Source organism: Podarcis melisellensis (assembly GCF_964234715.1).
Source record: "Podarcis melisellensis genome assembly, chromosome: Z".
Lineage (NCBI taxonomy): Eukaryota > Metazoa > Chordata > Lepidosauria > Squamata > Lacertidae > Podarcis > Podarcis melisellensis.
The window spans coordinates 1,137,820-1,150,893 of NC_138547.1; the positions used below are offsets into that span (position 1 = coordinate 1,137,820).

General features: G+C 42.1%; 1 protein-coding gene across 3 annotated transcripts in view; it reads right to left on the reverse strand.

Moving 5' to 3' along the window:
* NEK6 (NIMA related kinase 6) overlaps window positions 1-13,074 on the reverse strand; it is a 96,118-nt gene that overhangs the window by 39,651 nt on the left and 43,393 nt on the right. For all 3 annotated transcript variants that reach the window (XM_081896603.1, XM_081896602.1, XM_081896604.1), the window contains 3 exons: window positions 9,711-9,851; window positions 8,820-8,882; window positions 1,973-2,083 (listed from right to left, as the gene is read on the reverse strand). In XM_081896603.1, the coding sequence (XP_081752729.1) occupies window positions 1,973-2,083; window positions 8,820-8,882; window positions 9,711-9,851 (315 nt within the window). The remainder of the gene's footprint in view (window positions 1-1,972; window positions 2,084-8,819; window positions 8,883-9,710; window positions 9,852-13,074) is intronic.

A 13,074-nucleotide genomic window follows, 5' to 3' on the forward strand; every position in this document is an offset into this window, starting at 1 on the left:
TGTCAGCGCCTAAATGATACTGAGTGTCAAAACAACTTGGCCACAATAAGGAAATTTTGCCCATAGTATGACTATTTTCCACCTTCGACTCTCTGGCACCCTATCTGCATAACCTAGCAATTCTAAAATATAGATGCGCTTTTACTCTCGCAAGATTGAATGTCTTGCCCTTGGCTGTACTGGAGGGACGATTCCAACAGATTCCACACGAAAAACGCTTATTTGGAGATGGCAGTACTGTGGAGATGGCATCCCTATGGAGATGGCAGTACTGAATCGGTGGCGCATGCCCTTCTGGCTTGCACTCTTTATAAAGACTTGAGGAATGAGGTTATCACTCCTCTTTTAGTGTCCATTCCAGGTCACCCAGCCATGGCCACACTGCCCTTTCTCTTGGCAGATCAAGATGAGCAGGTGACAGCAAAGGTGGCAAGGCTTTTAGCTGGGGCAATCAGAATAAGATCCACTATTTGACTATTGATTCAAAACCCGAAAATGTATTTTATATAATTGACTTTTTATTTCTATTCTTTGTATATCGTATTGTTGTTTTATTGCTATGGCTGATGCAAACAGAGATTCATTCATTCAATATAAGCTGGGGTTTTCTTGGCATGTGGTGAGCTTTCTAAAACGATCATTTATGATAATGTCAGATCAGTGGCGGCAAAACGGGGGGAAATATGAGCGGCTACATCTGTTCTCACAGGGAATGCCTGTCTCCAGATTAACATGTAAGAAACGATTGAAAACCAGGTGACAACAGCTGAGCTGAAGCAGGTTCCCCACACAAGGATTCCCGAGAACAGCACAGGGAAAGAACCCCCCCCCCCGAAGTCTCAGGCCTTAAAGCAAAGAAAGCAAAGAAGGTCAAGAGCCGTTGGAAAAGCTTTCAGTAGCTGCCTAAGAATTAGAAGTGCCCATCAACTGAATATCAGTACAGAAAAAGTTATGTGGTCAAAGAAGGTAACTGCCTTTCACAGTTTAATGGCTGCCAATTTGTTACTAGGCCAAGTCCAAGGTTTTACTATGGCTATATAAAGCCCATGGTGCTCGGAACCAGTTTTCCTTGAGAAATCACCTAGCCCCATATTTACTTATTTGACTGTTTCAACCTGCAGAACTTGCCCTCTTCTAAGTGCCGCTTAATCTTCATTCATTTGCAAGGAGCCAATGTTTTGGCATGGGGGAGCCCGTGCCTTAGAACTCTCTGCCAATAGACATGAGGCAGACACTTTGGCTGTAACATTTCAGAAACCTGCTGGACACCTTTTTTTTTTATCTCAGGCAGGAAGGTAAACGGTGTTTCCGTGCACTCTGGCTTCCATCACAGTGTCCCGTTGCGCCAGAGTGGTTTAGTCCTGCTGGCCACATGACCTGGAAAGCTGTCTGTGGACAAACGCCAGTTCCCTTGGCCTGACAAGCGAGGTGAGCACTGAACCCCATAGTCGCCTTTGACTGGAAATAAGCGTCCAGAGGTCCTTTATCTTTTACCTTTTTTTACCCAGGCATACAAATTAGTTACCTATACTCGTTGTTAAACATTTCATTGATTCTTATCAGTGTTTTGATAATTATTTTATGCATATTTAATTGTTCTGTGAATTACAGCTGGCTGCATCTACTATTTTATGATGTACGAAACTTAGAGAGCTTTGTGATCCAGTGGTTTTTAATACTTTATAAATTAATTCACTAGCACTGGCCCAAATTATTAAGATGATAGCAAGTTATAACTCTGACCTGAGGCTGGGAAAAGGGCACTTGGCTGCTCGGCCCTCAAGCTGCTTCCTGCTAGAAGTCAGTAACAGAAATGGGGAAGTTTTTTCTAGTTTCTTATATGACAAATGCACCACCCTGTGCTGACTTTTAAGTGCTCCATTTCCCCATATACCCTTGATTCCAATTTTGAAAGTTTTACTTTACTTTAGCAAAGTAATTGTGTAGCCTCAAGAATAAGGCTTCTCCTTACCTTAATCATCTGAGAGAGGTCACCTGCATCTGCCAGTTCCAATACAATGTTAAGTTCATTGTCCTCAATAAATGAATCCAAATACTTGATTATGTTGGGGTGGTTCAATTGCTGCAAATAGACAGAGTAGAAGGACAATCACTATATGAATGTACAGAACACCAGTGTGTAATAATGGCTCGCAGGTGTGAATGAAGCAGGGAAGGCAAGAGTTTGATGGTGGACTTCTCAGTGTCACCAACCCCTTCAAAGTTAGGGGGAAATCCATGAGGGATTTTAAAACCATCTTATCAGAAAGTCAATTTATGCTGCATGAGAAAAATACAAGAACCTATGAGAGAACAAAACCCCATGGTGGCTATCACCATTAGAAGTGTTGTCAGTAAAAATAACTAATATGGAAAAAGTATGGGCAACATATAGAGAATTGTTAATTGAGGAGGAAGAAAATCAATTGAATGTAAAAAAATAATAATTGAAGATATAAGACACTTGTTAACTGATTGGCTCCGATATCATCAATTAAATGAAATTTTAGGCTGGATAAAGGAGCTGGGTTTGGTAAATAATTTTCAAGATTGCAGAGAGAACTGTTGGAAAATAATGAAAAAATTCTGTCAAGAATGTATAAATTGGGGCTGGAGTAGAAAACAAAAGATGAGGAAGTAAAATCTGTAATGATTCATTGAGCAAAAGATGTGGGACATAACATATAAATTACCTCAGTAGAGAATGGTACAACTTTATTGAATACATTAAAGAACACTGTAAGAGTTTAAAACATTAGCAGGACTCACATAATGCTTGTAATTTAAATTAACAAAGGATAAAAATGGAGTATAACAAAGTTAGATAAAGTAATTAGAGGCAGTTAAAAAGGGAAGAATTCTGGAAGCCAGGGGAGGGGTGGGAGGAAGTCCTGGGGTTCAGGGAACCCCATAAAGGTATTGACATGAATATGGTTTTGTGAAAATAAGTGTATAGGTCTGTGTGTATATGTATGTGTGTGTTTAAAAAAGTATGTTTTCTTTTTCAAAATATGAAAAAATAATTAAATAACAACAACAACAACAATTGCACCTTGATACGGTTTTTGTTTCTGTATGTTGTCTTGAGTGTCATTCACTACAAAAAGCTAGTAATCATTATTTAAAAAAATACTAAAAATGAGGAACAATCATCTCCAGAATATGATCGATTTGGAATAAAATGAACACCAAAAAACATTTCTCACCTACATCTTGTAGGCTTAATGTGGACATGACAAACAAGGAGGCGTTGTGGGTGTATGAGGACCTCACAATGCTTATTTCATGTGCCCCAGTCAAACAGCAACCACAGAGGAATTGGAGAGTCAGTTGCATAAACAATTGGAAATGATTATGTTGATTGGGATATTATTTGCCTTTTCTAAAACAGATAAATAAATCTGTTAATATTTATATACTGTTGACTGATATTACATTAATGTTGCTGTTAATATTTTTTAATGGAAATTAGTTCTAGCTTTGAATTTCTATTTGTTGTTATTTTTGCTGTTAACTTTTATGAACCTGCTTGTTATAAAGCAGCATCACAATGTTAAATCAAACCAAAAAGGCAAGTTCTGACCTTTTGGATACTGCCCAGAAAATGAAGGACTAAAATAAATCCTCACTGAGCAGCTATGAAACTACAATTTTACCAAGAACACTTTAAGTGCTGTCTTATGCACCCAAGTGCCTTCCTTTCCAGTCACAATTCTGGCCGGCTCCTTATTATGTCTCCCGCTATTGTCTGCTTCATTAAATGCAGCTTTCCCATCCAGGCATTCAGGACCAAACTCTGCCTCCAGAGCTCCCCGCTCAGACTCATGTTCTTTCCAAGTACCACATTTATCTGGAATTCCTGCACCCACAAGAAACAATGCCAGCGAGTGCATTTGTATACTAATAGGGTTGTTTGAAATTTCTGCCTTTTGACATGGGGGGAAAAACCTGCAGAACCTTCACTCCAGCTTCATCCTCTAATGCACAAAAACACTCTGGCTCAGACGACTGCTATCCTCTCATTTTGTAAATGCTGCTGAAAAGTTTGATGGAAGCAAATGCCTGATGTATATGCAGAGCAACGCTGTCAGCGACAGGCATGCAAAAATGCAAGTGGCCACTAACGGGACAGAGTGATGCTGGCAGGCCAGCTGATGTTTAGAGCCACATTACTAGCTGCTTTTACTCTCCTTGCTGTTTAGAAAGTGCTCCACATTCACCCACCCCACCCCCACAGCCACAAATATTTATAGGATTAATTCACAATGACTAAGGTTTCCTTGATTAACGTAGTAAGCATAGAAGTTTAATGCAAAACTTAAAACTGGTTATTTTTTTCACGGAATCGTAGAATATTGTAAAGTTGGAAGGGAGGGACCCCAAGGGCATCTAGTCCAACCCCCTGCAATGCAGGAATACTTTGCCCAGGGTGAGGCTTGAACCCACAACCCTGCGGTTAAGAATCTCATGCTCTACCGACTGAGCTATCTGAATTTCTTCTCCCCTGTCTCCAAATAAGAAACAATATGTTGTGACACAATAATTAACGCAGCCCTTGCTTCTTCTGTTCTGTAAATGACAATCTTGTTCTAAGTACAATGCACAGAAAATGTAAATACAGGTTTGGTGCGTGAAGAGGTGGAATCGAGGGACACAGAATGAAGAGCCTTGCAGGGATAACATTCCCAGAAGGAGAGGTGGCTACGAGGCAAGCTTACAGACCAAAACAGATTAATGTACACCTCTCTGAACCACCCAGACACCCAAATACCCCAGACATGAACCACAGGGTTACTACTTCACTGAGATGAGGTCTTCACCTTTTCTCACTAATATGTTTAGATTATATCAGAATGGCTCTATCTATTGTAATGACTGAACACTTAAAAATGGTATATTTCCTTTTAAACAACTGAAAAATATGTTTCTTCATTTGTGACAAAAGCTGCAACTTTATATATTACCATAAATAACATTCATAAAGGGACGCGGGTGGCGCTGTGGGTAAGACCTCAGCGCCTAGGACTTGCCGATCGTCAGGTCGGCGGTTCAAATCCCCGCGGCGGGGTGCGCTCCCATCGCTCGGTCCCAGCGCCTGCCAGCCTAGCAGTTCGAAAGCACCCCTAAGTGCAAGTAGATAAATAGGGACCGCTTACTAGCAGGAAGGTAAACGGCGTTTCCGTGTGCTGCACTGGCTCGCCAGATGCAGCTTGTCACTCTGGCCACGTGACCTGGAAGTGTCTTCGGACAGCGCTGGCCCCCGGCCTCTTAAGCGAGATAGGCGCACAACCCCAGAGTCGGACACGACTGGCCCATACACGCAGGGGTAACTTTACCTTTACCTAACATTCATAAATATGATTGCTCTTCTTGTAAGCCTAACTATCTCTATCTGATGGGGCCTGTATTCAAAGAGAGAGGCATTTCCTGAAACAACAGCAAATAAAGCAAACCAAATAATACCCAACTTGTTTAATTGTACAGATGAAAAACTGAAGTTTCAAAGCACACTTCAGAGCTGTGTGTGTGTGTGTGTGTGTTCTGTGTCTCAGGGCAGAGTCTAGTTGGGAGTTAATGGTAGAACTTTACTCGTTTCCATAGAGCAACGCTGCAATACATCCCAAAGACTGCAGAACATAAGCTAACTTGTTTTCTCTCGGATAAACTGTACAAGTATGAAATTTTTGATAAGTATACATTATCCCTACCTGCTTTTGTACAGCATAGCAAAACAGCCTTCAGTCTGCATATATTGTAAGAGCAATTGTCCAGGGAGCCATCAATTAACAAGAAATGAGTTGCAGATATTTATTTGACATGTTATTAGCTGTGCAGGACCGATCAAAGCGCATTCCAATTGCTGATGCTGACAGACAGACTGAAGTAGTCCCCTTGCCTCTAAACAAATCCTTGAACAACTCTGCCCTCCTAGACTCTGTGGGAAAAATCTGCCACCTGAACCAAATTATCAAAAAACGCTGACCTGCATCATGTCATTAAAAACTGCATCTCAATTTGACATTTAGATCTTTGCTGTGGTATGTTCATCTCTTCAGAGCTGAATTATATACATCTTGGGCAAAATCTGTCAGATTTGGTTGGAACTTTCAGTCAAAAACTTGGATACATTTGAAAGGAATGCCCGATAGGCAACAACTACTAATAGATCCCTCATGCCTTTGCAACGCAATATTATTTATCAAACTGACTTTCTACCATGCTTTGAGCAGCATGCATGCAAGTGTTTGACCAGCAGTGACTGCTGTCTGTAATTTTTCACAATGCTTTCCAACAAAGTGTATTACGCAGTAAAACGAGTTTGTAGACAGCTGCAAATCCACCAGTGTGCTGCAAGGCAAGTACCACAAACCAAGTCCTTGTCAGGGATTCTAGAGAAGAAAAATGATCAAATTTGGTACCAGGAGTCTTGGGTATTGAAGAAAAGGATGCTGCAGATCAAGTGGGTGTCTTGCTAGCACAACAACTTCCATCCACCAGAAATGCCTTCCTCAGGCCAAGCTGACCTCTCAATTCCAAGCTCAAGAAATGATGAGCCAGGATTGGAGAGCAATGACAAGTCATCCCATTGGTCCTACACAACAGGAACTAGCTTCCTGTGCCATACAGCTCCACAGCACACTGTTTCTACAGATGCCAGTGCTCAGAGATTGCCGGCCTCCTTCTCACAAGCTGAATCCCTCTGACTCCCATGTGCCTCCAACTATTCCATTCCATTCACTACTGGTCCTGAATGGGGTAACTGTGCCCCTAGAGGACCAGGTGCGCAGCCTAGGATTCATTCTGGACTCACAGCTGTCCATGGAGGTGCAGGTCAATTCTGTGTCCAGGGCAGCTGTCTACCAGCTCCATCTGATACACAGGGTGAGACCCTACCTGCCTGCCCACTGTCTCGCCAAAGTGGTGCATGCTCTGGTTATCTCCCGCTTGGACTACTGCCGCTTGGACTACTGTGCTCTACATGGGGCTACCTTTGAAGGTGACCTGGAAACTACAACTAATCCAGAATGCGGCAGCTAGACTGGTGACTGGGAGCGGCTGCCGAGACTACATAACACCGGTCTTGAAAGACCTACATTGGCTCCCAGGATGTTTCCAAGCATAATTCAAAGTGTTGGTGCTGACTTTTAAAGCCCTAAATGGCCTCGGCCCAGTATACCTGAAAGAGCGTCTCCACCCCCATTGTGCAGCCCGGGCACTCAGGTCCAGCTCCAAGGGCCTTCTGGCAGTTCCCTCCCTGCGAGAAGCCAAGTTACAGGAAACCAGGCAGAGGGCCTTCTCGGTAGTGGCACCCGCCCTGTAGAATGCCCTCCCACCAGATGTCAAAGAGAAGAACAACTACCAGACTTTTAGAAGACATCTGAAGGCAGCCCTGTTTAGGGAAGCTTTTAATGCTTGATGCACTATTTTATTTTAATATTTTGTTGGAAGCTGCACAGAGTGGCTGGGGAAACCCAGCCAGGTGGGCGGGGTATAAATAATAAATTTTTACTATTATTATTATTATTACTACTACTACTACTACTACTACTACTACTGTCATGGACCAATTTATCTGCATGCTGCTCTGGTAAATTCCACTAGCACTACCTAGATCTTTGTGTAAGCACTCTCTCAATTCAATTTAGACTCCTTCTTTGCGAAACCTGGCAGCATCCCAGCAACCTAACCCATCACCTGTCCACAAGCTTTCCTAATGCCCGAGTGAAAAATAATAGGAAGCTGTAGACATTAAACTGCTTTGGAAATATATGCAGAAAAAGTAGGGTGTAAATTATTTAACTCAAAATAAGACACACATTGCACTTGTTCTTTTCATAGTTCAAAAATCATCATTCTGCAATGCCTTGAAGTGTCAGGTTCCAGCCTAACTCCCACTCCCACTGTGCAGGGGAACCTTGGCCAAACAAGGACAATGTCAGGGAACGCAGGTGAAGCCAGAGAAGGAAGGAAAATGCCTTCAGAAAATACACAGGGAACCAGAGAAGAAAGTGCTAATTATCCCAGTGTATCATCTTTCCTCATTTTTGTCTTCACAGCCCAGCTAATATAGCATTCACCACTTAACATCTGGCTCCCTGGTAAGCTTGGCACAGGGAGATCTGCAGTTGCCTCTGGACATCTTATACAGTAGGGATGATAATTGACCATCTCAATTCCCCTGTCATTCTGAGGGTTTTGATTTCACTTCTCCTTGATTCTAACATATGTGGACATAATGTTCTGAATATATCTAGTACCATATGGGAGACTCTTCCCCTCCACCTTCACTCAAGCCTTATTTTGTATAGAGCGCTACAACACCCAAAGGCATTACTGATTATCTTCACTTTGTTTGGTTTGGCATTCTTTGCTCTTTCCTCACTATACGTTTACCAGCTCACACAGAACAGCTCTGATGTAATCTCATCTTATGGCTAATCTAGCAATGAAGCTGCATGGAGTCCAAACACTGGTTTAGAGCCAGAATAGAGTCTCATGCCTTCTTCCAAGGAAAGAAAAGTATGGAAGAAGCACATCTCCTCAACTCTACACTGACACAGAAAGGGGATCATTTCAGTACAAAAGAAAAAGATTATGCTCCCTCCATCAAAAGCATACAAATCTTAAAGATTTGCCATTCTATTGCCATTCTGCAACACACACACACCATCCAAAAAAGGAGGAGTTAAGTACAATAGTGGGAGATCATAGATTGCTTAAAGGGCCTCTAACCACACACCACTTTTCTCAAGTTACACCAGAAAACAATAATCTTTTCCATTCCCAGATTATTATCAAAGGTCTGGAGAAATTCTTACCTTCAAAAGGTCTATTTCTTTAATGCAATCTTGTCTAGCCTTGGCATCCATCATTTCAAATATCTTCAAAAGGAAAGAGAGTTACATGTTGAAAGTCAAGCAAAAAATATGGATGTTCCCACATGTTTAAGATTCTAGATCATCCCTAAATTATCTTATCTCCTGGGCAACCATGACCTTTCTAAAGCTCCCTAGTTTCTTGGGGTTCTTAAGAATGAAAAAGACCTGCAAACAAAGCAGAAACTGTAGCACCAGCATTTAGCACATAAATACAACTGGATAAAAGTATTATTAAGTTTGTTGTTTTCTCATCAATTTGTTGACCTTAATAAACACAAACAAGCAAACAAACCACACAAACCAAAGTAATTACATTATACTGTATAAATAAATGTGTATCTTAAGAATACGCTGAAAAGTGCCAAGGAAATGAGTACAAATAATGATCTAAGACTTTTTGGGTTACACAATTAGACTCTCCTTTTCTATTGATAAAATAAATTGCCTTCTTTTGCATATTCCTCTGCACTAATTAAAAGCAAAGAGGCTTAGATATTCATCCTAATAATCAGAGGGCTATTCACTATTTTATATGAGAGTAGCTTGAGTATACTAAAGAGATACCCAAAATAGGCCCATGTAAAATCAAAATCCAGCCTACAGCATATGGTAGAAGGGAGCCAAAATATTAAAGATTGTAACATTTTATACAACAAAGAAGGTAGGCTTCTGGTTCATGGCCAACTCCACAAATGGATATCTATAAGTAGCTGCTGTCTGATCCATCCATGGGTAAAAACAGTTCCAAGAAGCAAAGAGGTACACGACTTGCCCATTTGTGCCACCAAGAGGCACATTCATCCAATCTTACTTGGGTATTCCGATGCTCACCTGTACTTTCTTTAATGCCACTGGTTTTCTGTCCAGAAGGCAAGTAGCCTTGTAGACTTCACTGAATTGTCCTCGTCCAATTTTCTTCTCTATCTGAAAGTCTGCTAAGGTGCAGCGATAAGGGTATGAAGTCAGATGCCTCTGTTTGAGGAGAAAAAGTGGATAGTGGGTTAAATGAAAACATATATTCCTACTACCATAATGCTATACTAAATCAGAAGGCAACTGAAGCAGAGCTCTTCCACTAGATCAAACCTCTCCCAGCAAAAGTATTTCAGAGCCACCTATATCAGGCTGACCTGTGAAAGGAAGATAGATGCCTATAAAGGTGAGCTATAGTGCTATATGCTTGTAAGAGTGGTTTGTGGCATTATTTCTGGGAGGGACCATAGACAAATGGTAAAGCATTCTGCAAACAGGGTTTCAGGTCAACTCTATGGTACCACTATGTAAAAGGGATCACTGGAAGGAGACTTTGGAAAGACTTGTGTATGAGACCAGGGAGAGCTGCAAGCTAGAGCATACAGTGCTGGGTTAGATCAAAGATAGCTCCCTCCAGAAGTTGCTGGATTACAACTCCCTAAGCATTGGCCATGCTCACTGGGACTGATAGGAGTGGGAGTCCAATATCTGGAGGGAACCACTTTGGCTACCCCAGAGCTAGGTGGATCAACCTACCAACCAAGACAGTTTCAAACGCTGCCTCCACAGAATCTTTCAGTGGCTATTTATTTATTTATTTATTTATTTATTTAGCTGTAAGTCAGGAAATGTTGTTGTTAACCTTGCTTTTCAGTTCCAAAAATGGCTCCTAGAGCAATTTACAAAGGACTTTTTTAAAAAAGGTAAAACAATAAAAACAAGCAAAATGGTAAATAAGAATGAAAACAGCAAAGCAACAACATATGAAAAACATATGAAAAACAGAGATTAAGAACTAGTCAGAAGCTGTAAGAAACAGAGTGACTGAACTCTGTACTGCTGTACAAAACTTATGATTTACTAATGTCTACTTTAAACCACCCCCTGAAAAAACAACTGCCCCACATCCTCTCAAATGTATTCAGATCCTTCACTATTCAATATCCTGAGGGATTTTGGAGTTGAGAGCTTTTAACTGTAAATGGCACCAACTTTGTCATGGTGTTTCCTGCTATGAAAACAAGGGTTTCCCCAAAGCAAACGGTACAATGGCTCGGTAACATTTTTACAGTATAGTAGGAGATACAAGATCCACATTCCACTTCACAAGATGCACCATTTTTAGCAGAATTTACTGAACCAATCAGTATTCAATACTGTTTTGGAAAGCCCTTGCCTCAACTGTTGTGCGGGCTTCAGGAAGGATGCCTGAGATTCCAGCACAACAATAGGAACTACTGCAGAGATGGAAAGGTCCTGCAAAGCTCAATGATTCTGAACTGTGCTTTCAAATCTGGCTGCAGGCTTAGAAGCTGGAAGGGTAGCAGGGATAACTACATCCCGTGTAGCTAAGCCAGAATCTGGTATGTCAGATGAAGCTCAAAACATCACAGCTTTTTTTGACAACAGACATGAGGAGCAGTAACTTCTACACAGAACTTTACTGGCTTGAACTTTATATGCACTATGCAATTCTATCATCATACAACCCCACCACCCACTCCAATATATAGTCCAGTAAACAGAGGACACAACAAGGTATCATAATTATGCATAAAAGGCTTGAAATACGCAATAAGTAATGATAACATTCTCATGCACATCAGTACGTTAAAGGAATGCCAAGAGCAGTTCTCTGCAGCCTTCTGCACCTGAAAAAACAAAACACGGGAGCACAGCAGCATAGTTTCCTGCAGACAAGTTCTCACTCCTTGCAATATGGCTCAGCCACAGAAGTAGGCTCACCAAGCCCCATTAATGCTGGGAAACGACCGGACACCTCAGCTGATAGACTCTGGCATCCGCCAAGGCTACAGCTGCACATTTACATATGCAATGACCTAGATTTGCATTTGCTATCACAACCTATCAGACCTAATTAAAGCAATGGAGCCAAAGAGAGGATGTAAAATTATAGCATGAACAAAAGGAGCATATCCAGGTCAGACCAAAACATGCCAAAACTTCCGTATTTATTAGAGCAGGCCATTTTCCCGCCATGTTTAGACAGTTATTAGTAAAATATTGTGTCCACAGCAGACACGCTTGCAGTCTAAATGGGGGGTGGGAGTGGTAAAAAGAAAGAGAAATGCTAGGCCACAAAATCAACCCACTGCTTGTCATCCAAACCGTCTACAGTCATGGGCTGCTCTTCTAAATTTTCTCCTGTGGCCAAAAAAAGGATACCTAACAGCAGACAGAAGGCACCGTGTAGGGATGAGAGGCAGTAACTTGTTTTGGCTGAGCACACTTCAGCTGACATAAAGAGCTGTAACCCCACTCTCCACTGGAAGCCACCAGTGGGCCAAAGAAGAAGACGGACCTCTCCTCTCTGTCTCTGAAGCTATCAGAGGTGGCGGGAGAGAAAAGAAGGGGGCTTGGAGGAAGCTCACCCTTTGGCACAATGGTCTCTGAGCCCAAGTCTTTCTGCCCTCCTACCATCAACCCATGTAGGAGTTAAGGGCAGCTGCCCCCCTATATCAAGTAAAACATCGAGATACTTAACTGACCAATCACATCGGTTCTGCCCCCCTAACAAAATTCCTGTCCCCTCAACAAAGTCCTGCCCCCCCCAACAAAAATCCTGGCTACCCCCATGGTGAAGGGATTCCCCCCCAAAAAAAATGCTTTCCCCCCTTTCTTCTATGAAGTTGAACCTCCCTGAATATTTCACAAGGTCCCAATGCATCATTTATTTAGTTCCAAATTCACCATAAATTTGATCCAATATCAGTTACTCTAAAGTCTGATAAAAATAAAAGGGTGTTCACCAATATGAGGATGATACCCAGCTCTACCCCTCATTTACACTGGAACCAGTGAAGGTGGTGAAGGTCCTATGTGAGTGTCTGGATGCAGCTGGAAGATGCATGGAGGTTAACAAATTGAGGTTGAATCCCGACAAGACAGAAATACTGTTTCTGGGGGACAGGGGTGGGCAGTGAGGGTGGGGGACTCCTGGTCCTGAACGGGGTAACTGTGCCCCTGAAGGACCAGATGTGCAGCCTGGGAGTCATCCATGAAGGCACAGATCATTTCTGTGTCCAGGGCTGCTGTCTACCTGCTCCATCTGCTACGTGGCTGAGACCTTTCCTGACCACAGACTGTCTTGCTGAAGTGGTGCATGCTCTGGTTATCTCTCGCTTAGACTACTGCCATGCACTCTACATGGAGCTACCTTTGAAGGTGACCCGGAAACTACAACTAATCCAGGATGCGGCAG